Source organism: Micromys minutus (assembly GCF_963924665.1).
Source record: "Micromys minutus genome assembly, chromosome: 3".
Taxonomy (NCBI): Eukaryota; Metazoa; Chordata; class Mammalia; order Rodentia; family Muridae; genus Micromys; species Micromys minutus.
In genome coordinates, this window is record NC_137972.1 from 53,943,331 (window position 1) to 53,969,939 (window position 26,609).

The 26,609-nt window shown below is 49.4% G+C and overlaps 2 protein-coding genes across 2 annotated transcripts; one reads left to right on the top strand and one right to left on the bottom strand.

Annotated features, from left to right (window-relative positions):
• Positions 1 to 568: 568 nt before the first annotated feature.
• On the bottom strand, positions 569 to 16,030 carry TMEM43 (transmembrane protein 43). The gene is made up of 12 exons (XM_080913864.1): positions 15,872 to 16,030; positions 11,721 to 11,870; positions 10,775 to 10,909; positions 10,290 to 10,384; positions 9,483 to 9,532; positions 9,129 to 9,198; positions 8,449 to 8,519; positions 7,153 to 7,274; positions 6,867 to 6,941; positions 6,202 to 6,303; positions 3,632 to 3,749; positions 569 to 2,318 (listed from the first exon to the last, which is right to left on the bottom strand). Exons 1-12 carry the CDS (start codon positions 15,881 to 15,883, stop codon positions 2,116 to 2,118), a joined length of 1,203 nt encoding a protein of 400 aa, XP_080769990.1. The 5' UTR covers positions 15,884 to 16,030; the 3' UTR covers positions 569 to 2,115.
• A 229-nt stretch (positions 16,031 to 16,259) lies between these two features.
• Positions 16,260 to 25,477, top strand: CHCHD4 (coiled-coil-helix-coiled-coil-helix domain containing 4). The gene is made up of 3 exons (XM_080914595.1): positions 16,260 to 16,448; positions 22,012 to 22,110; positions 24,474 to 25,477. Exons 1-3 carry the CDS (start codon positions 16,427 to 16,429, stop codon positions 24,770 to 24,772), a joined length of 420 nt encoding a protein of 139 aa, XP_080770721.1. The 5' UTR covers positions 16,260 to 16,426; the 3' UTR covers positions 24,773 to 25,477.
• Positions 25,478 to 26,609: the final 1,132 nt, after the last annotated feature.

Consider the following 26,609-nt stretch of genomic DNA (forward strand, 5'->3'; position numbering starts at 1 on the left):
GAAACTGCACTCATACTTTCTGCACCACAGCCCGACAAGCTTCCTAAACAAGCTTTCTGGGGTTTTGGTTAGGCATGACCATCTCTTGAGATGTAACTATTCTGGCAGCTGGCAGTGGTGAGGCATGATGGGAATGACATCTTAGGCTTGGAAAGTGTGCCTGCTCTAGACCAGTGTGGCAGTGCCTCAGATGGGAAGAGGTGCCATGCCCCAGGTACTTGGGCTTCAGTTTATTTACTCACACCCATGTATGGTGACAGGCTCTGACCCCATTTCACAAATGCCACAGGTTAGCCCAACACCATGAGTCAGTAAGACAGACATGATCTGTGTGCCACACAAAACCAGTGCTTTCAGCTCATGCTCCTAGCACATTCTCAAAGTTCGTGAAGCATGAGTCATTTACTTTAAGCAAAGCCAAGACAAAGTAGACTTAGAGCGAATATTGAACTGCCCTTTCAGAAAGAACTGAAACCACTTAACAGTGACGAGGAGCTTGAGTGGGTTGGAATGAGTCTGAGTCCTTAAAAGAATGAACAACAAAAGACTACTGGCAAGATCCTACCTATACCAAAAGATAAGTAGACATTTATTTCAGATTTTAATACAAAGAATACAAAGCTCATGGTTTCTCAAAGACATCAAATTATTCTTTCATAATTTTCTCTTCACTTTTGAGCTGGCAGGTAAAATCCATAGAAGAAAAAGTTACACAGACCGAATCCCCAGCATTGCGTGTTTAGCCATCACTAATTGTACTGTATTTTCCCAAACCATCTTCGGAATTTCGATGACATTCCAGCATGCACTGAATGGCAGTTTTCCATCCCAAACCCAGTAAGCCATCGCCAGCAGTATTTTACCCAGCTGAAAGCACAGAAACCATAGGACGTGAAAGGAAATATCACTAGGGTCAGGGGTTCCGACACCTTGGTCAGCTACCAAACACTCTTGTTGCCACAGCAACCAGTTTGCACACTTAAATGAGAGCAGGATAAACCAAGGCTCTGTGATGGGGCTAAGCATCCTTTCAAAGGGTGTAAAAGTAGCGAGGAAACTTAAAACTTATGCCCATTAGTATGGATGAATTTTATCTGGGATAAGGACAATGATGGGCATTGAGTGCAAAAAGAACCACTCTGCAACAACTATGTGAAGCTGGAGTGTCAAGGTCAAAAGCATTCCCACAGAAAAGGGCCAGACATGGGCCTCCTGCAGCAAGCCTGAGTCCCGATTCTTGGCTTCAGTTGGCTGGAGGTCACTGTGAATGAGCCCACTTAAGAAAAGCTTTCAGCCTTTACTTGTAACACTGACTGCAAAATAAAAATGACCTTCAAGTGAACAGATTGTCTGATAGCAGCAGAGAGAGGGGGTGTGTTCCTCCACCGTCCCAACCCAGCATGACAGTCCCCTAACACTGCTTCAGAAGCATAGCAAAGATAAACCTTCCCCGTGGCCTCAGAAACTATAAAACCAGTCAGGCCACACCCACTGAAACACCATTTCTGTTATTTTCAGTAACAGCAACTGTCAAGTGTGAACCATTCACCCTATCCTTTTTGGGATGGAAAGAACAGAAGTGAAGTAACAGAACCTAGAACCAGAGGTCTGAGGGCTTATACAGAAGCACTCTGTCCCCCAACAGCAACAGTGACCTTTGGGATAAGATCTTCAGGCCACATCAGGTTCCATATCAGGTTCTACTCAGAGACTTGGTGTGGGGTGCACTCCTCCAAGCCTGAGTGTTCTACTGATGAGGTGTGGCCAGCAGCAGTGGGTGATGGTGGTTTTCTGGGGTTGTAGTTGTAGCTGGTAGTTGTGGCAGTCCTGGCACTTGGTTCCAGCGATGAGGGCTGGGCAGTAAGAAGGCTGAGCCCTTCACCAGCAGGCCAGCTGACAACTGGGTGGAATGAAGCCCAAGAGGGGGAAGGCATGAAGCAGGACAGTACTTGCTGGGTTGCCATCCTCAGGCCTGCCCACCAAAAGCTTCATTTTGGCACAAGTGGAGTGGAGAAGACATGAGCTGGTGAACAGCGCACCCTACATGCAGGTGTGGACACTGGCCCCTCGAAGAGTGGGGTGTGTAGATGCCTGCTCCATCTGGCCTTTCAGGTTTCACTCCAGCTTTTTGGCTGGCACCCGGGTCCGTGCAATGATAATGGGCACCAGAGCCAGGCAGCCGATTAGAGCAGCCCACAGTGGTCGGTAGAAGAGCCAGCCAGCAGCCACAGTCAACAGTGTCAGTGAGGTGGCCACACAGAAGGCAAAGGCTTTCAGGCCAATGTTGACTAGATCTCGGAAGACAGGAAACCAGTCCACTGTGGGGAAAGGAAAGACCGTGAGTCTCTAAACAGATTGTGCTCCCTGCCCTAGACTGCTCCTCTCTGCCATTTGAGGGAGGAAACAGTAAGTAGATCCAAACAGCCACACATACCTAAGATACCGGGGGTGAGGGGGGCCGCTCAGCAAGCTACCCCAATATTATTCCTGTGCAGCCCAGACTCAAGTATGAGTGCTTTGGACCTTCAAAGTCCATGCTGAGGTCAGTGAAAAGACACTCATAAAACCCTCTCCTAGAGTCAATACTGACTGACAATCTACACTATTCTACACTGAACTCTGAGCCACTGTGCCAAGCCTACAGACAACAGGCTTGTGTGTCCTCACTGCTCCATGCCTTGTACAGGAAGTACCCGGTGTTCAGCGGGTCAGATTTACTGATGCTACAGGGGTCCTGCCACAGACTGCATTATCCCTCCACACTACATCTGCCCCAAGTGCCAGCAGGCCCCCAATGGAAGAACCAGAATCACAAGTCAGGGCATCTCAAGCATGGTGGATACTGAGACTTAGATTAGCCTGTGCTCATTCACATGGCCAAGATAGTTCAGTTTAAATGCTGGTATTTATGAGCACACCTCAGATGTCCAGAGGAAGTCTGAGGGATGGACGACTTCAGTTTCCCATCTGTAAATGAGGAAATCCCACTCAACCCCCAACAGTTACTGCCAATCTGAGATGTGCACCAGCCATACACCTCTCTCAGCCCATAAACATTAGTGGGGGAAGGGTTTCTGCTAGCACACAAGAAGGCTGGATGGGGACATACTGAGGTAGAGACCTTGGTACCGAGTCTCCCTGAGCAGGATCTCCTCCTGTATGGACAATGTCAGCCTGGCACACTCCACGGGACTTAAACCAAGTTGGTTTAAACGTGGGTTCTGATGCCAAACTCAGGAGAAGTGAGCATCTCTTCCCCAGGCTCCAGATGTGCTGGCTGCTGCAAGTCTGGTCTGGCTTTGGAAAGTGTTTCCATACATAAAATTCCCAAATAGGGGCAAGAAAAGGAAGCCTAGGCAGGGATAACCATGACTCTGACTTGAGGGATTTCAGGTATAATCCAGTTCATACCATAGGCTGCTAAGCCCCTCCCATAGCTACTCAGTTGTTGAGTAAAAGATGAGCAGAGCAGGCCAGATCATGCAAACTGGACCAGCCTAAGGGGCACAGAAAGGCCAGATGTCTGCTGCCTTCCTCAAGGATCCCAGGAGGGTGAAAGGTTGACTGATGGCACTCTGACTGGCACAGAGCTCCAGGAGGGAAGGCTAGCTCCTGCACCTTCCATACCTACCTAGGGTGTAGAGGATCCGTGTCATGAGGTTGAGGCCCATAAACATGGCCATCCATCCAGCTGCCCGTAGGCCCCATGTCTTCATGGAATTGCTCTTCTGTTCTCTACGAAACACCTCCTATAGGACAAGGTGGCATGGTGTGAGGACTCAGAGAGTCACCAAGCAGCAGTGTGGTCCTGGTGGTGCTGAAGGTGCTGCTGGAGCTGGAAATTTCCACAAAGAGCACTGGGAGACAACCCTCTCACCTAGTGCCTGTCTGGCTCAAGAATGTGGAATAACATCTCCGTGGCTTTGGCTCCTGGTCTCACCTGGTAAAGGTCACTATCCTCCCCACTGCATCTATCCCACAGGTGGACTGGACAGTCTGGGAGTGCATTAGCCCTCAACCCCAGGATAGTGCTTGCTGCCTCAGAACACTGACCCCAACTGACTCCCTCCTCTGTAGGCTGTGCCTTCTGCTCCCACTGCTGTCCCTGGTTCTCTTCCTGGCCTGTAAATGCTGATGTCCTTCGGCTGCTTTATCAACTCTGCCTAGGACCTGACATGCACCCCATGAGCCTGTAACTGAAACAAAACATACACTCAGCACTGCTTTTGGGCCACACTGCCTGGTTCCTACTGCCTCCTAGACACTGACACACCCTCCTGGCATGCTGAGCACTGACTCAGAGCCCCACCCCAACCTACCTGACTGTCTTCTCCATGGCAGCACATAATCCTACCATCTATCCAGAGGTACAACCTGGGGTCAGGTGTGACATGGTCCCACAAACCATAGAAGCTCTGTCAGTTTCCCTACTGTCTGTCTACCATGATCCACATCATCACTGTTCTTCACTGTGCTCTTACATTAGCCTCCCTGGCCTCCATGTTTCCTCTCCTCACCTCATTCGCATACAGCTACTGTCATAGCTCCAACCCCTCTGACCCTCCACCAGGGCCTGGGCCACCTATGGTGTGTCCAGGTCAAGCGTTCTGTCCTGTGCAGACTGTGCCCACAGCTGCTCAGCAGCTCTGTCCTTCCCTCCAGTCTTGGCTTAGATGTGAGTCTTTCCCAGCCATGGACTGAACAGTACTCTGAGTGTCCAACTCTAACACAACACAGAGTAGACAATACCTGTTTCAGCATTTAACTGCCACTGCCCTGTGGTTAACAAGCACACTGACCCAACTCTTAACCCAACTGGAATCTTCTTTCCCATTTAGGAAGCTGAGGCTTTGTGAGGTTGTCACAAAACCCCATAGCCTCACCTTAAGCAGTTACCTTGAAAATTATCCGGATATGCCTGTGCTACTACCTACATGAGATGCAGATGATGGTGGTGGTGTTTTAAAAATGTTTTATTTCACAGATGAGGATAAGACTCTGGTTCATGGTTTGTAGCTGAGGGGAAGCAGTGCTGGGACTAGGTGGGGGCTCGACAGGGGCCTGTGATCAGTGCTATGGTCCAGACCCTGAGTTCCAGCATTCTGACTTTGGGGCCCAGCTTGTCTACTGCCAAAGCTTCCCTCTCGGGTCTCCTCAGCCACACATCCTACCCACCACTTTCTGGAGGACAGCTCTGAGACCTGGAACTCTGCCTGAGAAGGCTGGAAACCAGGGGCTGGGCAAAGAAAGTTCTGGGAGAGAGACAAGGACTTTCTAATTTTAGAACGGTCCCTAGGGTGACTCAGCCCAGGCTGGGAGGTAGTAACCCCACCCTAAGCCTAGTAACCAGGCTCCCCAACAACAGAGCAACCACACCCTATCTTGGCCAGGTAAAAGGAGAAGGTTGTGCCCAGACACAATGGCACACTGGCTGTAGCTGAAAGGACAGAGAGCAGCTGAGCACCCAGTAATAGCCACAGAAGGGCCACAACTGTGCTCTAAAGCTAGCTGCACCCTTGGCCTCTTCTGTCTGTCTCGATTGAAACCCCCCACGTTTGCTTAATATACACAGGGAGAGCCTAGCAATGGTCCTCTGGCTGTATCAGCAAGAGTGAGAATCAACACTGTCTCCCTCCATCTCAGCACTGGGTAAGACATGACCCTTCCCAAATACAGCTGGAAAAGGCACACCCAGTGGACTGCGGGACCTGTGTGCAGGTGATCACCTCACTCACACGGCCCTGATACTGCGGCTCCAGTCCCTGCATTGGTGACCCTGAAGGAAGAAGAGGTACTCCAGAGGTGGCCTCTTCTCCTCCTGGTGCCCACTGACAAAGTGAACCCTTTTCTGCCTGACTTGATTATTCTAGGGCGGACCTGTCCATTTTAAGGCTGCCACAAAAATGGCTTGTCACAGAGGTCCTGGCCATAGAAACTAACTGTGTATTTGTTTCCATCATGCTGGAGTGTGGCTGCCCACACTTCTATCCTCACTTTCTGTTTTTCCCCTACCCCATACACACAGACCGACAGCCTGAGAGGGCAGTACCCATCCTCAGGGTCCTGCTCACACAGGAGGCTGCTGTCTGGTTCCCCTCCTCACTATAAGGCACTGGCCATGACCTCTAGGTGGGGCTTCTTAAACAGCACTAGAAAGAGGGGCAGGGTGTGCCTGTCCCCACACAGGCAATCGTGACAAACCTCAGCTGAGAAGTCTCCATGGTGAAGGAGCAGCAAGGTGTCCCCAGACTTGGTGGAATATGGAATGAGTTGGTCACCTCGCTGCCGGGCAATCACAGTAACCTGATCAGAGAAGTCAACATTAGAGCTCAGTGGGGTGACCTGAGGGACCTACAGCCCACCAGCCAGGAGGTGAGGAGACTTGGGGCTTGTCTCTCCTTGCTTCTACGGGATGGCACTTAGGACGACGCCCATGTTGGGGCAGATCTACATAGGGAAAGGCCCTGACTGCCTTCTGGACTGAGAATTCATATAGACAGGACTGGTGGTCACAGCGGGCACTAGATGAATAACAAGGTAAATGCACATTAAGCAACCAGACTAGATCTGTTCCCCCATGGCTGCCTGAGCCCCACAAGTCTCTGTCTGCCTCCTAAGTCAGGTCCTGGTATAGAGTTCTCACTGTGAAGAACCCAGACCAAGTACTATGGCTGTGTGAAGGAGCCATGATTGGACTAGCTCCTGTAAAACTGTGGCTCTCAGCCTGGGGTCCAGGAGGTGTTGTGGGGAACACAGACCTCTGAAAGTGCCCAAGAGCAGGCTTGATGCCTGTGAAAATGAGTGAGGCACAGAGTGGTCAGGACACATGCCAAGGTGACTGGGGTCAGCCCTTGGGAAGTACTTACCACATGAGCCGGGCCCAGGTCAGGGTCATCACTGCTCAGTCCTGCATAAGAAAAGGAGACTCGAACATCACCAACCTGAGGGTGGAAGAGAAGTGAGAAAGAAGAGTTAGTGAACGGTGATCCCATCAACTCTCAGTGCCTGGCTGAGGCTCACTCTTTGGTCCTGACTGTCCTGTCCCCTGGTCTCCAGTCTCACTGGGCAAGCATAGTCTGGGTCCGGCCACTGCACACATTGCTACTCAAAAGCCATGGCCTCTGCTGTCTGAGCAGCCCACATCCCACGTACCTCTGGGTACTTAGGGTTTTCACTGTGGTAGAAAAAGTCTCCTCGGCGAATGATGTCCACATGGGGGTCCTCCAACTTGGCCAGGCTCAGTGGCTTAAAGTTGTCAATCTTGTCAATGAGGCCTGGGGGAAGCAGCATGCTCAGAAACCATGGACTCCACTCAGAGCCCTGATCTGCTAGCCCTGTAGCCCGATACTCTATCTTTCGTGCCCTCAGACAGCAGGGCTTACACCCTCTAGCTTTTGCTTAGTTGTCTTTCCCAGACGGAGTGAACAATTTTTAGGTAATGGGTCTCATGTAGCCCATAGTGGCTTCAAACTCTTGACCTTACTGCCTTTACTCCTCAAGGGCTGGGATGACGAACCTACATCGCCATGCACGGACTCTTGTTTGTTTGGTTTTTGTTTTGTTTTATAACAGGCTTTTACTATGTAGCCCAAGTTAGCTTCAAACTTGTTATCCTCCTGCCCCAGCTCCCTGAGTGCTGGATGACAGGCATGTGCCACACCAGCTGCAATGCCCCTTTCTCCAATTCCTCCTCTTCTAGAACTTCCCTGTGTTGGAGTTGGCTTAATTGCTAACTCCTCCAGGCTTTCTCATGCCCTCTCCTGCTCAGCCAGCTTGGCTATAGTTCTGAGAGTGGTTTGGTTTCTGCTACCCCCTCCTCAGAACATCCACAACTAGGCTGGAGTTTCCTTCACCCAAGGCACCAGCTGAGTGGCAGAGCTGTTGGGGCAGCCAGGCCAAGCTTCTCTGGGTCTCAAGGGTCTCTCTGTCACCCTCCCAGGTGGGGCCCAAAGATGCAACCTCCTCGTTACTGTGACTCATGCTGCCACCTTAAACCTGGTGGTTTCTCCTTACAGTCATAACAGAAGCTGTGATGCACCTCCTTGTGGCAAATCTAGATGCCAGGCAGGGCTCACAGGTAGAGCCAGTGGTTGGAGGGAGGAGGGCCTTGTATGAACTCCTGGCTGAGAACTGCCTAAGGCAGGTCTCTGGTGCAATATCTGCTCAGAATAGACATGCACAGAAATGTGACAAGAATGTAATTATCTGGAGTAATTTCTAGAACATTCTAGGCTTCAGAAGAACTGGCTAGAGTTGGGATAGATCCCGAGGACTCACCTCCCTCTGGCCCCAGCCCAGAGTATGATTCTAAGATGGGGGCCAGCTGAACCCTAATATCAACCACCATAGGCTATGAGCCTGCTCTGTGCTAGGGCCCTAGCCCTCAGAGAAGCCAAGGAGATGGAAAGGCCTTTGGGTGGGTACCTCCATGGGAGGCCTGAGACTCACCTGCTGAGAGGAAAAACCTGCCAATCTGGACAAAGGGGGCAGTCGCTGTGAAAGACTCCACTGCCATGGCACTGTAGGAGAAGGGACAATCAGTAATGGGGCACCAGGATGGGATCTGCCTGCTTACCTTTGAGTTGTAATGTACCCAGGAAGGGGATCCAGCAAGTCACAGTATGGTCCCCAGGGCTCCATTTCCCTCTCTGGGCTGAGCATCTGCTCTGCCTCATCATGGAGAGACTCATACTCTCTTACCCAGACCTATCAGCCTGACCTGCCTATTAGCCATGACCACACACCACTTCCAGCCTGGACAGCTTCCATCTGGACAGCTGCATATGATCTAGCCAAGCCCAAGAGCTACATCACTGTCCTCACCCCATGCCATAAAGTGAGTTCTCCCTGAGGAATCTTAACAAATGCTACAACTCCCTATAGACCCCAACCTGAGCTAAGAGTAACAGGCACTTCAGTGCACAGAGAGACCTCTCAGTCTGTCACCAGGCCCGTGTTTACTTGAAGGTCAGCAAAGACCAGGCCTTGATCAACGTGGAGTCAACACAGGGCTTCTGTTAAACTTACATCTCCTGTGTTTGCCAACCTGTGTTCATCACTCAGATTAACTGAGGTTGGAGCCTGCAAGGGTGAGCGAGGCTGGACTCGGACCTAGGCCAAGTTCTCACCTGGGGTTTTTGTGGCCAATCTCTCGGTCAAAGTTTTTACTGTTGACAATTTCTGACCTCCACTCTGTGTCTGCATGAAGAGAAAGAAGGGACAATTCAGAACAGTTAAGAGTGGCCTCAGCGTCCTCTTATTAGCACCCATAGCTCTTGAGGATCAGGGTAGCTGCTTAGGCCTCCTTAGATGCTGGGCATGCAAGACTCTAAAGACTAGGGTGCTGTGGCCTTCCACACTTGCCCACAGCCCCACTGTACTGCCCACCACTGCCAGCCTAGATTAGGATGGAGGTCCAGCCTGGACTAGGATGGAGGCCGAGTGTCCTGGGATGCACAGAGGCCAGGAGGTCCAGGACTCACTGTAGGAATACTTTGTCTCCTTCTTCACCTGTCCGTCCTCCGTGTACTCACTGCAGAAAAAGCACAGTTAGCAGGAATCAGCTCAAGTGCCCCAGGTCATCTGCTCTCTAAGTAGCTCAGGACAGAAGTGGCCTCAAGGCCTAGCTCCCCTCAGGGAGTGAAAGCCTGGTGGGCTCAGGAACAGACAGTCCCAGCCTCCGTGGAGAGGGACTGTCTCTAGAAGGCCTGCCTAAAGAGGTATGCCTTCTCAGCTAGGCTGACATACTTCAGCTGGCTTACCCAAAGGCACCTGGCCTTGAACTCAAAAAGATATCCAGCTACAGCCTCTGGAGAACCTAGGGTGGCAGACCTTCTCCAGCATCCCTTGACAGGCCATGCAGTTCAAGTGGGGCTGAGTCTGGTCCTCGTTCTAGGTGACCTGGGCCTTCTGATAGGCTGTGAGTTAACTGGGAAGCAACCTGTGCCGTCTGTGAGAAGACGAACCAATACAGGAAAAGCTGAGAAGGGACTGGTAGTGGGAGGGCCACATTGGTCCCAGTGACACCATCTGAGCCTTGGGCAGAGCACTGTGGAAGGTCCAGGCGAGGAAACTGAGGAGCTCTTTCTACTCTGGCCCACTCTGCCCTCGATTATTGCTACCTCCAAATAAAAGGTCACCACACACTAATGCTGGGGTTTGACTCTTTTCTGGTAGGCAGAACCTACACTTTGAATTTAGTTAAATGCCATCTGCATGAAAGCCACTGCCCATTAGTTTAACACCTGAGCTCTTCATGCCCTCCTAGCCCACGGTGCCCGGCTCCTCACCTGGACTCTTCTGTCTCCACCCACTGGTACATCTCCACATGCCGTCGCAGCTTCACAGCTGGTAGGTGGACTCCATAATTTGGGTCAGACAAGAGCTTCAGAAAGAATCAAACAAAAGTAAAGACCAGGGTCACGGCAGCCCAGAGTTCCCAGTCCAGAGCTACCTAACTGCAAGAGAGACAAAGTTGGCAAGACTGGAAGTGAGGGTGAGGGAGACCAGCAGAAGGCTGCCAACCTCAGCTCTCAACACAATGCCTATGGCCCTGAGCTCAGACAACAGCCAAGGTGCTCTCATCGGACTGTCTGTGCTAACTGTAGTTTAGGATGCTCTCAACCTCACGGCTGTGAGACTGTTGTCATTAATGAACTAAGAAGTGACTTGTGGGGGTAGGGTTGGGTGGGGGTTGGTGTGGGTAGGATGTCTGTGTCTGAGGCCCAGTGCTAAGCCACAGCAGTTAGCAACTGCCACCAGTCACCCAGCCTACCTTGGAGGTCCGCAGAGCCCCAATTATGTGTACCAGTCTCCCTTCATTCTCCGGAGCTACACTGTGGATGCTGTCAGGGGTCACCACCAGAGATAGTCCCTCTGCAAGCGAGGTGGCTGTCTTCAGTGCTCGGCCCTGCAGAAGCAGAAGAGATTTCAACAGCTCAGGTGCTGTTTGGCTCCTTGCTGTGGGTACAGTGAGATGTTGAGGTCTAGCAACAGCAGACTAGAACCCAGGATCCCTGCTTTCCCAGGAAGACCCCACTAATTTCAGACTGAATGAAGCTGGGGAAAAGCTCTGCATCCCCCTACCCTGTACTAGTCCCATGCCTCCACTTCCCTCTGCTGTTCATTCCCCTGGCTCCCAATCTATGTGGCTTACAAAGGTCAATCAGAACTATTATCCAAATCATGTGATCTAGACCTAACCAACCAGAAATGTTCTTAGCTTAGCTGACATACTTCGGCTTGCTCACTCTAAGATGCCCGGGTGCCTAGCCTTAGCTTCAACCCCTGGAGAACCTGGGGTAGCAGGAGACCTTCTCCAGCATCTCGTAATTATCCCCCCCCCCCCACAGGTCTGAGTCCTGTCCTGGTTCTAAAGACTGAGACCTAAGCCAAGAACCTGAGAGACGGCTGTTAAACAGATTTATAAATTCATGGTTCCCTTTTTCTCTAAGCTTAAACTGCTTGGATGTAAAATTCTGCTCCCACAAGGGAAGGGGCTGCCCAAAAAAAGTGTCACAATAAAGACATTCCCAGTCACCCAGAGTGAGTAACTGAATGCAGCCATGCCCACGGCAGGTTTTCAGGGGTGTGAACTGACTCACTGCCCTTCTGGCTCACAGTGAGGTGTTTCCAATGACCTCAGCACCCCCTCTCCCTCCCATAAAGCCTAGGCCCTTTGTTTCAGAGCTCAGTCATTGGACCTCGACCCTGCATCTTACCTCATTGGTGAAAATTAAGTAGAAGGAGAGTAAGAAGGTCACCAGCCCCACGAACATCCCACCGGAAGTCTCACTTAGCCGCTCCAGGAAGCCTGGCTGGGGGTCAGATGTCACTTTGACGTGCTCTTTCCTGCTACCGGTGGTGGAATACTGAGGGGGAATTGACAGTTTGATGAGTTTTGAGAAATGATTTTGGTGCCCACAGAGATGCCCAGAGACTCTCTTCCCACAGACATCGGCAGACAACTATCCTTTGACACAGAATTTCTGGACCATAAGTTAGCAGATGTTAAAACACCAAGATAGTTTACAAAGCAGCTAGAAATGTATTCTTAAGTACTTTTGAGAAGTAATGGCTGGGTTTCCTGAGGGCTGTGCTGTGTTGTGACAGTGGCAGGTGGCCTTTGGGGGCTAAGACCCACCAGGAGGCTGTGCTGAGTGTCCAGTGAACGGTGGGCTCAGTGCTGGGTGCTAGGACATCGAGACAGGCTACTCGGAGGAGGGGGCATAGAGGCAGACCTCAGAGAAAGGGTAACCTCATCAGAGGACTGTGGAGCAATGGTGTGGAGAAGTACCCTGTCTGGAGAGCTGGGAGAGACAGAGATGTGCATGCCTGGGCCGGGAGAGACAGAGCAGATGTGCATGCCCGGGCCAGGAGAGACAGAGATGTGCATGCCTGGGCCGGGAGAGACAGAGCAGACATGCATGCCCAGGCAAGGAGAGACACAGCAGATGTGCATGCCCGGGCCAGGAGAGACAGAGCAGACGTGCATACCGGGACAGCTTTCCATAGGCCACAAGCCACGGGTCAGTAGAGCAGGCTTCACCCAACTTATTGCCTGAAGTATGTCTAGTGCTCATCACCAAGAACAGGGACTAAGCCTGAATCTTGGCTCTGCTACCCGCTAGTTGTGGGCCTCCATTTCCTCATGGGTAAAGTAGGGGTGAAAATCCAATGCTTGGGGTAGTGTCTCCATGCTGCGGCCTCATAACCTGTGGGAGTTATGGCTAATAGAAACATTATCAAATTTCTCCATAACTGAAACTGGAGCTGCCACCCAGACTGTGGGTGTGGATGAAAGTCACAGAGATACAAAGTGGTCACTCGGCAGGCACCTCAGAGAGCCAGGCCACTTCCTGCCCAGGACCAGAGGATGGATTTGAGACAGAACCCTTGAGCATAGCTAATGCTACTTCTTCTGGCTGCTCCCCACTGTTGGCTCAGGCTGAGGATATCCACTGTATCCAGAACAATACCATATAAAACTCAGTGGAGACGATCACTGCAGACACGAAGGTGACCATAAGCCAGCAGGATGCCCACAATGGCACACTCATTTGTTACAGGCCAACCATGGGCTGGCTCAAGGGTAAAGAGGCTGCCACTACCCATTTCACAAATGAAGAAATCAAGACTCACTGTTTAGGTTATCTGCCTGGTTCAACAACTTGCAAGTAGTGAGTGGGTGTTCAGCCCAGGGAGGCCCCTCTGACCTAGACAGCCTTCTTCATGGATTAGCTGAGCAATGGAAAGGAGACCTGTGTTCCTGCTGGCTCCCCAAGGCCAGGAAGATGTTCCTTCAGCTGGGGGAGAGGCAAGGCGGGAAAGGGCACCTATATGTGTGTGTGTGTGTACACTTATGTATCCACAGTAACACACCCCACTTCCGGCATACTGGGCTCAGAAACAACAAGCGATGAAACAATGGATGGGAACACACTGGGCCTGGAAATTGGCACACCAGGGTTGGAATCCCAGCTCTGTTGCTGTATGAGCCGGGTAACATGTGTTCCTCCTCTCTGGTGCTGGTCCCTCATTTGCTGGTGACAATACCTACCTGACAGGAATGTTTTTATACTGAATTCAGGTTTTTTTTTTTTCTTGCTTACGCTGCCTGGTGATACAATTACAGCATGGATGCTCTGGCATGACAAGGCCATCATCATAGCGAAAAGGGGCTAGCTTAGATTGCCCAAATGAACCCCTCACACTTCCAGGCATGTTCCCTGGAAGAGGATCTTTGTACCCTCACCTGAGACTCTAGCTTGTCGCCTCCTCCTATGTTCCAGCACCAGCAGTGCACAGTACTGCTAGAGGATACAGGAGGCAGAGGGCTAATGGAAGGGAGGGCACATACCTCCACCTAGGCAGCCTTCCAGAGGCAGTCACCCATGCTGGCGTGGGACTTTGGTGATACCCATGCTCCTGCAAATAAGCCTAATAGCCTCCTTGGTCCACCAAGATGGAATTGGTGGAATTGCTCCTTTGGTCTACGATTATCTTGTCTGATATAAATGAATTTCCATGTCTTCACAGGACAGTAATGTAACAATGGGTGGTCCAAGGCATGCTAACTGAAGATAACCCACTGTGTGTATGTTTGTTGGTGTGACAGTCAGACCCAAGATGGTCTCTGCTACCAGTGTAAGGAAAAGATGACGGGGCACCAATGAAAGGAAAAGTCACAGAGCACCAATGTTGTGAGAGGATAACAATCCGAGTCACGGCACCAATGTTAGGGGAAGGATGAAGAGAGTGGGGGGCATATGGCCCATGGAGGTACGGCGAGGCCTGGGGGAGAGGGAGATGCCTCTGAGGGGCCCATGTTGGGAATCCCTTCCCTGAGGGACCAGCCACACAACAATATAGTACGGAATAGAGTTTATTCAGGTCATGGGAGAGTTAAGAGGGTGGTAGAGACAGAGAGAGAGAAGTAGAGGAGTAGAGGCCGGCCATGAGCACGTGGGACAGAGGGGGAAGGGAAAGGGGAGAGCAAGGCTGCAAGAGCACAAGGGCAAGACAGGCCAAGAGAGAGAGGAGGGGTCAAGCAGCTCCTTTTATAGTGTCAGGTCACTGGGGCGGAGCATACCTGGCCACTGCTGGGTAATTGAGGGGTGGGGTATACCTGGCTGTTGCTAGGTAACTGAGGGGTGGGGTTTACAGAATCCCAACAACCAGGACTGTGTGTACTAGCCTATGAGAATTTTTCAAGAATTAAGTAACTCCATGTACCAGGCTCTGTGCCTAGCAACTTCCTTAAATTTCAAAGTAACTGATCCCATGAGAGTAAACCCAGAGGAGCTAGACTGGAAGAATCTGGATTTGCCTTCAAAGCCTGCCCTCATCAGCACCTTCCCAGGCTGATGAAGTAGCATGCCAAGCTGGTTAAGAGCCCCCAAGTAGGTGTCTTCTACTGGGAAACTGTAAAATGGGACATTAATGATATGGATCAGAAGGGGGCGGATGCTCTTGCAGGGTTGGCCTGCTGACTGCCTTCCCTCTGCTCCAGTGCCACATTCCTAACGTCTGGTTCTCCTCCCCTACCAGGGCCAGACAATGTGCTAAACAGATATCGCTTGCACAGTGGGTGAAACAAGCTCTGGTCTCTCAGGAGGTGTAGGAGGCCAAGAAGTTTGCAGAACAGAGGAGGGGCCTGGGAAGAGGGTGTAACAGGCCCAAGGAGGGCTGCAATGACACTCGTCCAAGGAGGGAAAGAGGGTGTGCCTGGGGCTGGCAGTGCTCCTGAGCTGGCCTCAGAGGCGCTTTCACCAGAGGCATTGGTGAGTCACCAGCTTCTCCCACACCCAGTCCCCTAATAGATGGTGCTGCTCTGTTTGTTGAATGAATGTTAGGATTCACTAGGAAGGTTAAGGACTAGTTAACTTAGGAAGAGGTAGCCAGGGTCTCTAACCCAATCAGTGCACCAGGAACTGGGCAGCAGAGAAGACTCCCTCTCCAGGTCATCCAGAAAGACTCATCCTGCTACATAAGCACCACAGTCTAGGAGTACACACCCCCAAGGGAGCAGAGACCAAAGCAGCATTTGCTGGACAGCTCCACCTGGGCAGGATCACCTCACTAATCTGCTCAACGACAGACACTTTCCCCATGGTCCTTCAGTTCCCCAAGTTCCACAAGTTTCATATTCCCAGGGGACCAGAAAGAAACTAACTAGTAATGGAAAAAGCAGCCGTGCACGAGCGTACTCGACTAAGAGCTGTGTCCCACAAACGCACAGCCCGAGATGAAAGAACTCAGGGAGCTGAGGGCAACCGCACCCACTGGGGTCACACCACAGAAGGACCCAGCGCGGACCCAGGGAGAAAGCGGCCCGGATAATGGTGTAGCCCGAGGATCAGGAAGCACTCACGTTCGCTGCCATGGTGAGCCTGGTTCGCTGCCGCGGTCTCGCTCTGATCCACTAGGAATTGGGCTGACGACTGGAATGCAGAATGCGGTGACCTGTCTGCTACAGAGCTGCAAGATACCGCGTGGAATCCAGGGCCTGGCGGGACTCAGAACAAGAGTTACCGCCCCACCTAAGCCTCAAGTTGTTTGCGCGTGCGCGTCTCAAGGTCTGCTGGGAAATGTAGTCCAATGTCGGCCACTTTCGCCACAAAAATTACAAAATATAATATTACACTAGGGCGCGTGCGCGTTACAAGATTTCTGGGAAATGTAGTACTGGCCTAGTTGGAGAGGCGCAAGGGCTGCTGGTCAGTGTAGTTTTCAGCTGAGAAGCAACGCTGGTGCTTAGGACGCACGGAGGCAGGCGCGCGGCGGGCAGGCCTGGAGGGGGCGGGTCTGTGCAGGCCTCAGTGCCACCCGCCAGGCTTGAGGAGAGGCGAGGGAGGTCACAGAGTGAAGGTGTATCTGCTACAGCCGCGCCCGCTGCCTCTGCGAGCTGCCTGCTTCTGGAACAACCATGTCCTACTGCCGGCAGGAAGGTGAGTCGGGTGCTGCCATGGAGACCGGCGGGCGCGAGCCTGCGAGAGATACTCGGTCTAGTGGTTTCCACAGAGCGGCTGTGGGCCCTTTAGTGGGCCTCACGTGGCGGTTTCCAGATGAGAAAGGCAGAGGCTCGGTGAGGAATGAGGCTGGTCCAAGGTCAAGGTGAAGCCCGAACCCGGGCCTCGGAAGGCCTCACGTGGGCCTTGCCAATGTGGAGCACGTTGTATCTGGCTGTAAATCGGGAACTGTTAGAAATTAGCCACCATCGCTCCTAGCACGCCCCACGTGTTTCTGTCTCGCTCAGGCTTTTTAGCTATCCCGGAAAATTACCACTTGGGCTTGAGTGGGTGTGCTGACGTGCTGAAGTGCTACTAGCAGGAGCACTTATTGAGCTCCTCCTGTTTACTAGGCACTCTTTTAAACTTCACGTAGTGATCTTTATCGTGTTCTGTTACTGTCCACGTTTTATCAAACGGTTATTAAGACAGGTTACTCGATCCAAGAGCCCACATCAGGTCAGGAAACTGGAGCCCTCTTTCTATGAAAGGACTTCCTTTCTTCCATCATTTCTAGCCACGTTGAGGACCACTTACTACTGTTGTTACCTGTAGGCAGGAGCCCAGAAGAATCCAGACCAATCTGTTCTAAGGCCTCCTCCCAGAACTAACTGACTCTTTCTGTGTGAGCTGCCAAACCCTTCAGGCCCCCTTGTTTCCACTCTTGTAAATTGAGAGATCAGGCATCACTTTGGTATTCACAAAGCACATGCCCAAGGCAGGAGGACTCTTGAGAATACAAAGCTACAGAGAGACTTGGTTCACCCAGAATTCTAAGGTCTTTTACTCTTAAGTCTAGGGAACCTGAAGTATAAAGGAGGAAATAATCCATCCAAGGCTCATACATCAAGTTAGAAGGCCCCAGTCTACACTGCACAGCCTTTTACCTGTACCTAGTCCGCTATAGAACCCCCTCCTTCCCAGCATAATTGACTGCTACCTCTCCTGAGGATTATTTCTGTTGGTTAGCACTTGGTGTTCCTCATACAAAAGTCCCCTGACCCAGCACTGTTAGGCAGAAGATTCTTATTATGATTTTTGTTTCCTCTGAGTCTAGTTGGCAGTTTGATGTTGAATCTTTGGGGTAAGGAAGTTATGCAGGTAAACATTACTACCCCTTCATGGGTTTACAAACCTCAGGTTTCCAGGAAGGAGGGTGGACCCATCAACTGCTAATGTAGCACAGAGCCTGTCTTCCTGGTTCAAAAGATGGTGTGTGTGTGTGTGTGTGTGTGTGTGTGTGTGTGTGTGTGTGTGTGTGCACGTGTGTGTGTGTGTGTTTAGTGGTTTTTGGGTTTTGAGGCAGTCTCACTATGTGCCCCAAACTCAAATTCTTCTCTTCCTCCCAAGTCCTGGGATTAAAGGCACATACCCCTACCTAAAATCTCTGTGAGTTCAGGCCAGTGTAAAATAAACAGCATGTTCCAGGCCAGCCAGGGCTACATATCGAGATCCAGTCTCAAAAACAAACCAAGAATACTGTGTAAGGACTTAGGTGATCATATTGTGTTACTCTTCTAGTCTCACGGTTTCTACTCAGTGCCTCGGCTGTGCTGTTTGTCAGTGCTTTCTTCTTGCAGCTCTTTGAATTGCTAACTTATCCTTTAAGAACCAGTCCAAGTGGGCATGTGATACATATCTTTAATTTCAGCACTTGGAAGGCTGAGGCACATGGAGCCCTGTGAGTTCAAGACCAGCCTATGAGTTCCAGGACAGCCAGAACTTTGTTTTACGGGGGAAATTTTGTCTCAGAAAAACAAAATTCCAGCCCAAATGCCACCACATCTTCCCTGATACTTTATGTTTCCATAAACACACTGAAATGATTGTCTCCTACCAAACTGAGAGATGGCAGAAGGCCTAGTATACAGTAGGTGCTCAGGACTTTTTTTTTTTTTTTAAGATTTATTTATTTATTTTTTTTTAATATATGTGAGTACACTGTTGCTATTTTCAGACACACCAGAAGAGGGCATCAGATCTTATTACAAATGGTCGTGAGCACCATGTGGTTGCTGGGAATTGAACTCAGGACCTCTGGAAGAGCAGTCAGTGCTCTTAACCGCTGAGCCATCTCTCCAGCCCAGTGCTCAGGATTTAATAGAATGACCCCAGGCTCATGCCTATCCTCTGTTCTATTAGGCAAACAGCTGCCTGGACACAGTATGTCAACAGTCCATACATCTAGTCAGTCTCCAAGTTAAAGACCTCAGGTTGACATTCAGTGAGTCCCACCCTGTGGATGAAGCCTCAGTCTGGCCTGGTGCTATTGGTGTCAGGGCCACACAATTCCTTACTTTAATCCTAGTAATACACAGCCTGCCCTTTGCTGTTCATTAAGCAAACTTTTTTTTTATTACAGTGTGATATGCTAGCAATTGGGAATGCAGCAAAGTGAGCGAGGTGTCACTTTGGATCTTTATAGAACAAGAAGAGGTTGGCATTAAAGCACTCCCAGGTGGACAGATAATTACAAACAGAAAATAGGCACTGTACTGAAACATTGAGGCTCTGCAGGGGTGGCCAGGGCATTAAAGACCATTTCAGATGCTGTTTCCTCAAAACCATCCCAGTCTTCAGACCAGGAGAGAATCAACACGGAGTTTTTAGAGCCACCTTTTACCTCAGGCTTCACTTGGCCCTGAGTTCCTGATCCTGCCTCCACCTCTGTCGGGGCTGCAGGTGCTGCTACTGTGCATCCTTTATTTAGTGCAGGGATCAAACTTGGGCTTTTGTCAGCATTTTTAAACTATCCTGGCCCCAGACGAAATCCCAACCCTGGGATTCCCCTTCCTCCACAACTTTCTATAGACAATCCCTATCCCGATCAGTTCTTCTCCACTTAGTATTATAGTCAGCTCTGACCTGCTTTCCCTCAAGTCCTGATACTAGCAAGCAGTATTGAAAGTATACAGAGAAAATAGTTCTTTTCCTTTTCAAAGTTTATTTTTTGCATATAAATGTTTGCCTGACTGTAAATAAGTGCATCGATTGTGTGCCTGATGCCTGAGGTGGTCATAAGAGGGGATCATAGGTCATATGGGATCTCATAGACCTGCTCTCAGTCACTGTGCCATCTCTCTAGCCCGATCCCAAGTTTGTTTCTATTTGGAGTCGGGTTCTTACTATGTAGTCTTGTCTAGGCTAAAACTCATCATTGTAGACCAGGCTGTCCTTGAATTCACAAAGACCCACTTACCCAGTTTTCAGATATCAAACTCTTAATCTTTGTCACCTGAATTTGGGTCCTAGCACCCATGTCAGGAGCCGAACCCTCACACATAGCATACACATAAATCATATAAATAAAAATCTTTTAAAAACAAAAATCCTTATTCAAGCCTGTTGTTATGGTTCACACCTATAATCCTATCAACTCAAGAGGCCAAGGCAAGATCATAGTTTTAGGCCAGCCTGGGTTTACATAAGAAATCATATCTCAACGAATGGAGCAAGTGAAGCAGCATTGATTTTTGTGTCCCTTCTTGCATCTGCTCTTATTTTTCATTTTACCCTGCTGGAGATGGAACCTAGGGCACATACTAGCCCAGAGTCACAGCCCCTGGCATCTGCTTTTAAACATTTCAGAAAGCACAGGCCTGGTGGGGCCGGGCTAACAGTACACAGTATTTTTAAAGGAACACACTTAGGATCCTTTAAAGCACAGGTTATACCCTTGCTCTGGCCTTACCATGTACTTAGGTTTATTTCTTAGCACCTGTGGGCTTCTGCTTCCCTTTTAAGACAGATTAGAGGAAAACTGCCCCATGCGTGGGTATGAAGGCTAACAACTCACAGATGCAAAGGAATCCTAAACTACTTCATCCCAACCTGACTGGGTGTCAGGAGTCAAGGGTATATCGTCGGGTTTACACATTGGTGGGTGAGGTCTGGCCTCTGCATATATCACATACTGCCCCAGGTATTTCAGAAATTTGTCCAGGTTTGTCCCCTTCCCTTTGGGTCTATGCTCAGCCCAGGTCACAACTGTCAGAGTTGAGCTGAGGGCTTCATGTCTGCAGGTTTTACTTAGCACTCAACAGTTATGCACATTGCTTTTGAGGGTTCTGGAAACTGGCCATAGTCTCCATGGTCACTAGGTACTCTAACATGACCCAGCGGCCTTGTCTAGATGCTTTCTTCAGTTGTGAGAGATTCCTCTTACATACTGTTGGGTGCTGAGACCTACCCATTGCTACTGTCCACCAGTGTCACCTAAACTGTTTTTTTCACTGAGGTAGCCTCTTAGATATATCCCCTCACTTGCCTTTTCCAGGCCACTTCCTTGGGTATTCCAGTCTAATCATGGGCCCAACACTTTGCCTTATTTTTGTCACATGCCTGGAACTGAAAGTTTCCTAAATGTAGGGGGAGAAATCTTGCAGCTTTCCAAGAGTTACCGGTCTACAGCCTGACCTCAGCTTTCACAGTACAACCTCACTCAGGCCTGCTCATGAAAGACAGGTTTACTCATACCTGAAAAGGCCTTCCAATGTGCTCTCTGGATGAAGGTCAAGTGATCCCAGGTGCCCTGGGGTCAGGGCGAGTGGTCAGAAAGCTCAGGATTGTCCTTGTGCTTTTCCTGGGAGGATTAGAAAGACATTGACTTTTCCTTCTTCTTCTTCCTCAGCTTGGGCTGGGATTGGTGGGTCTCTCTTTCCTTATTGTTATGCTCAGTGCTCAGGTCAGATGTCAGTCATGTTCTGTGCTGGGGAGGACTGTGAGTACTGAGGGACTTTGGAGGTTCCAGCCCCTGTGAGTCACCACCAGGCACAGGGCACTGCTGTTCCTCTCAGGAGTGATGGGTAGGGGCAGCGGCTGCCATAGGGATCTAGAATTGAATCAGTCTCCCCCAAGTGACCACTATGGAAACAGATGAGCCCCTGTGCATTATGGGTGCTGAGGAAAGGTTTGGCACCAAATATGGCTGTATAAATAATAGCATGAAGACTTCTAAAATAGTTTAAAGCATAGGCAGTCCCCATGCTAGCTCATCTAACTTAACCCAACTAGCTTGCCCACTACTATACCTTTCTCTGCTCCGTCTGCATCCGCTATGGATCTTCCTCCTCTGCTTTCTTCTCCCAGCATCCCTCTCTTTCTCAGAAGTTCCACTCCCTACTTCTTGCCCAGCTGTTGGCCCTCAGCTCATTACAACCAATCACCAGCAAGACAACCTCTAATACAATTCTAGATTGCCTCTAGGCAGAGAGGGCTGTCTGACCTTCCAAGTGTCAGAGCAGGTGTGGAAGGACAAGTATTCAAAGGCCAGTGGTGGGCCATAGAAAAAATAATACCAATATTATGCCAGTGGAGCAAAAATAAAACCGGTTACCCCAACACTCACCACCTGAGTGCGGTTCTCATTCTAGCTGCCTCTCTCAGTGGCTGCTGGGTCTTTGAGTCAGTGATGAGGGACAGACACAGGGAACCATCTTCAAATTGACTGTTCCGTGTTTCACTTTCCCTCATTGAATATGTTTTCCTCTGCTCCAAACCCTAGGGAAGGATCGGATCATATTTGTGACCAAAGAAGACCATGAAACTCCTAGCAGTGCCGAGCTGGTGGCTGATGACCCCAATGATCCCTATGAGGAGCACGGTGAGAGATGAGGGACCCACAGACATACCCTAGGGAGGCTTGGTATTGAACACTGCTTTCCCACTTTGTCTCCCTTGGCCATGGACAACTGTCCAGCTCTGTGGTTGCTTTCTCTCCCTCTTACGAGTTGGGATTGTGTCCAGCTAGCAGGCAACAGTTTGTTCTTACTAAAATATTGTTTGTTTCTTCTGTGTGTTTGTACTGAGGTGGCTAAGAGTGACTGGGAGGATGTCTAGATTCCTGAAGTGAGGACTGGCAGGGATCTCTGCACTGTCAGGTTATTGGGGTGAACCCTGCCAGGTGTACCAGCTGAATTGCATGCAAGAGAGCAGCAGCCAGGCTGCTGATCTGCTCTCATGAGCACTTGGTGTAGTGAGGCGTCTTAAGATCCAGTTGCCAGGAGCAGGATCAGTAAAGCTGCTCATAACTTCTAGACTCACCTCCAAATGTAACAGTAGCCTCTTGGACACAGGATTCACTCTATAAACTTTGGGATGGCTTATTGATACTTACTCCAGTCTGTGTGGGGTAAGTGTAGGCGACATTCCCAGTCCACAGTATCAAGACTCAATTCAGGACTGGAACAAGTGCCTTGGGTGAAAATTGCTGGTGAGTGAAATTGAGGAGCTTAAGGCAGGCAGCCCTGGAGGACGGTTTGTGGTTGGAGCTTCTCAGATCTGATCTAAAGCGGATGCATGTTCCTAGGTGGAAAATCTGTTTGACTACTGCAAAGCTAAGGGTGAATACATCTTGTTGAGAATATGTCAGATGTCACAAAGTGTGAGTGTTCTGAAAGTGACAGCTGTAGCTGACCTCAAGTCAGGTTCTTAACGAAGAAGAACTCTAGTCCTTTGTTTACCTTGAGTCTGCATTAGCTACACATACGTTACATATGATCTGTAGGTGTGAACAGATAGGGTATGTCTGATTGTGTTTAGGTACAATTCTGCACCATAACTGCTAAAGAAGCTGTCATCTTCTGGATGCGTGTTGTATGTCCCAATTCATGTTGTATACCCTGTCCTCTGCCAGGCTCTGAGAGAAATGAAAACAGGACTTCTGCAGACCTGAGTTGTCTTTTGTGGTGGTGGTGGTGGTGGTGGTTGTTATTTTATGTGTATGAATGTTTTGATTGCACATGCATGAAGTGCCTGCCAGAGTCAGAAAAGGGTGTTAAGACTCCTCTGGGACTGAAGTTACAGATGATATGGTGAGCCACCATATCAGTACTAGAAATGGGACCTGGGTGCAGAATCAGGTTTCAGTACAGCCAGGATCCTGTCTCAAAACAGTAGCTCAGGCTGGGGTCACAGTGTGTTCTACCACAGCTAGCATCTGGGCTTTTTAAATGTTAATCTTACTTCTCTTGAAAGCTGTTCTGTGGGTTAGCATGCTGGAACCTACATTTTACTGAGTCTCTGAGAAGTTGCAAGTAGCTAGGTAATGTTGGGGCTCTGGGGGTCTGATAGGTCCTGCTGCTGTCCTGACTTGGCCTCTCAACCAGAAACCTGCAGACAATGTCAGAAGGACTACTTCAGTTGTCACACAGCTTTGTGAACAGGAATTTATTTACTCTGGAGATGTGGTGTTGGTAATAAGCTTCCTGCTCAGAGGTACCAGCCACATTACATTTGTAAATAAGGAACAGTTGGGACAGACTTGCTGATCAGTGCAGCTTTCAGAGCTGGAGTTGAGAGGCAGGATTAAGCATAGGACTTTGGACACTAGCTCTGCAACATCTCCCATATTTACTACTGGAGTAAAGGATCATGTGGTATTTCAGTGGCTTTGTATAGACCTTTTTTCTCTTTGGTAGTGTTAAGACTCAACACTGGAGGCAGGTGCTCAACAGAAGTCAGTGTAGTGTTTACTCAAAACCTATGTATAGCTTGACTTCCCAGCTCATTCATAATAAATCACTTAGCTTAAAATTTTGACTAATTTTTTACAGGTTGGGAATGGAACCAAGGGTCTCGTGAATGCCAGGCTCTGCTCTCTACCTTTGTGCTGTATCCCAGCCCTAATGTCTGATATTCTTATAGGAAGAATCTTAGGCCCACTAGTCTAAGCACTTGCTTTGTGTTGTACAGCAGCTTTTAAGATCTTTTCACATCTATATGTTTGCTCTAGGCTGTTCTAACAGAACTATGGTGAGGGATGGAACAGGACCTGGAGGATTAGATTAGTACTTGGCTTAGGGGATTCCTGGTATTTAAGTCTCAGAGTTCAGAGTCTAGGTCTGGGATTTGGCTTAGAAAATAGACCAGAATACACATAGAGATCACAGGGGATGCCTCCACACAGTAAGGACAAAACACGTTTTGCATGTTTGAGATCATCTTCTGTCCATCTTTCTGTTCCAGGGTTGATACTGCCTAACGGAGATATTAACTGGAATTGCCCGTGTCTTGGGGGAATGGCCAGTGGCCCCTGTGGGGAGCAGTTCAAGTCTGCCTTTTCCTGCTTCCACTACAGCACAGAAGATATCAAGGGATCAGACTGTATAGACCAGTTCCGGGCCATGCAAGAGTGCATGCAGAAGTACCCAGACCTCTATCCCCAAGATGAGGAGGAGGAAGAGGAGCCAAAGCCAGTGGAGCAGGTGGAAGAAACAGCTGACACTAAGGCCTCTGCAGCCAAAGAGCAGGGGCCAAGTTCCTGAGGGCCACAGGCCCTGGCTGCCACTCACCGTGGGACTTTCTATATAATGCCTTTTGGTCGCGTCTGTGAAAATTCTTTCCCTCTGTGCACTGTAATATACAAAATAACTTATTTTAATGATCAGGGGTCTTGGCTATTGCCGTATACACTGAAGAAAAGGGGCGTGTGTGCACCCGTGTCCTCCATAAACCTGTTCTTATACATCCAGGCCACTCCTGGAAGTACTACTCTGTGATTGCCCTGGATTTTGCCACTTTGAAATAATGTGCTGAGGCTTCAAAGCAACCAAAAGTTGTTACTCAGGAAAGCTTATTGTGAGAAAGCTGATCTGTTCTGATCCATGCTATCCCTTTTGGTAGATTTTATACCTCTTGGGGAAATTAAGTAAACAGATGCCAAAACTCCTTTAAGAGTGGGTCCATTCCTACTGGAAGAGGTGGTGGTCGGGAGCAGGAGCTGGAGTGCGTGGGGCAGTTTCTGTGTTTGCAGTCCAGGCTCCAGTGCTTACAGTCGCAGGATGGGATTGGACCCTGAGACTCCCAGTCCCTCCTAGGTAAAAGGAGAGGCTGGGTTTGCTGTTTATGGTTTCACTGTTCTGGGAGCCCTGGTTTGGGGGCCCATGTTCACTCAGTTGTGATATTGAGATGGGGACCTAGCTTCTTCCAAATCAGAAGCCAGCAAAGGAATGTCTGAATGAAGTACTCAATTAAAAAGAAACAATTTCTATCTGATTTTGAATGGCTTTTTTTCTGCCCTTTAACTAGTTAGAAAGTTGTTACCTTTTTTATGATCAGTTGTGAAGATTGAACATGTATGAGGACTTGTGCCAGGCAGGAAGTTGGCCATGAAGCCACATCCCAGCCTTTTGTAATTGTGAGACAAGGTTGGCTTTGATCTTCCTGCATTAGCTTCTCAAATAACATGCTAAGCTACGAGTATTTTTTTTTAATTTTTAAAATTATTTATTTTTTATGTATGTGAGTACAGTACTGTCTTCAGACGTGCCAGGAGAGGGCATCAGGTCCCATTACAGGTGGATGTGAGCCACCATGTGGTTGCTAGGAATTGAACAGATATTGCTCTTAACCCTGAGCGATCTCTCCAGCCCTGAATATTTTTATATAAATTAAAAAACAATAGAAAAATGTAATCCTATTGAAAGCCCTCCTCAGAGATAATCAATAAAACCAGTTTGATGTGGCCAGTGCCTCAGTCTCAGAGGAGTCAGTTAGGTAGATGACTGAGACTACAATCTCAGCTCGATCTGTCTATAGTGAGCTTCAAGACAGCCAAGGCCTCATAGTGATACCAGTTCTCAAGAAAGCCAAGCCAGGTTATGTCTTTCAAAGTGTTGAGTGCAGAGCAAGCTCCTCCTCTGAACACTTCTACAGAGAAGGTAATTGATATGAACAATCGTTCTCTTTAAGGGGGGGGGGGTCTATGGGTCTCTTGACTTGAAGTAACTGGCTTAGTTCTTAGGCTGTGCTGTGCTGAAGCCTCTGAGTGCATTAGTTGCTGTTATGTAAAGGTTACCTTGAAGCAATAAGGATGTCCTTGCAAGGTGTGCTGCCCTGGGCCCCCAGGCATTGCTTTCCCAGGTCCTCCCTTGAACAGAGTCATCTCCAGGTTTGGCCAGCTCCTCATAAACTCTAGAGCCACTTTTGGCATCAGTTCATTCTTGGTTCTCAGTTCCTTGTCATAAGGACCTTACCTTAGAGCAAGCAAAAATAATGGAAGGTGCAGCCCTTTTGTAATTTAAAATAAATCATAATTCATTTTTAAATTTTTAACACATTTATTTTTGAGATCAGGTCTCATTAGTCTGTCCTTAAACTCTG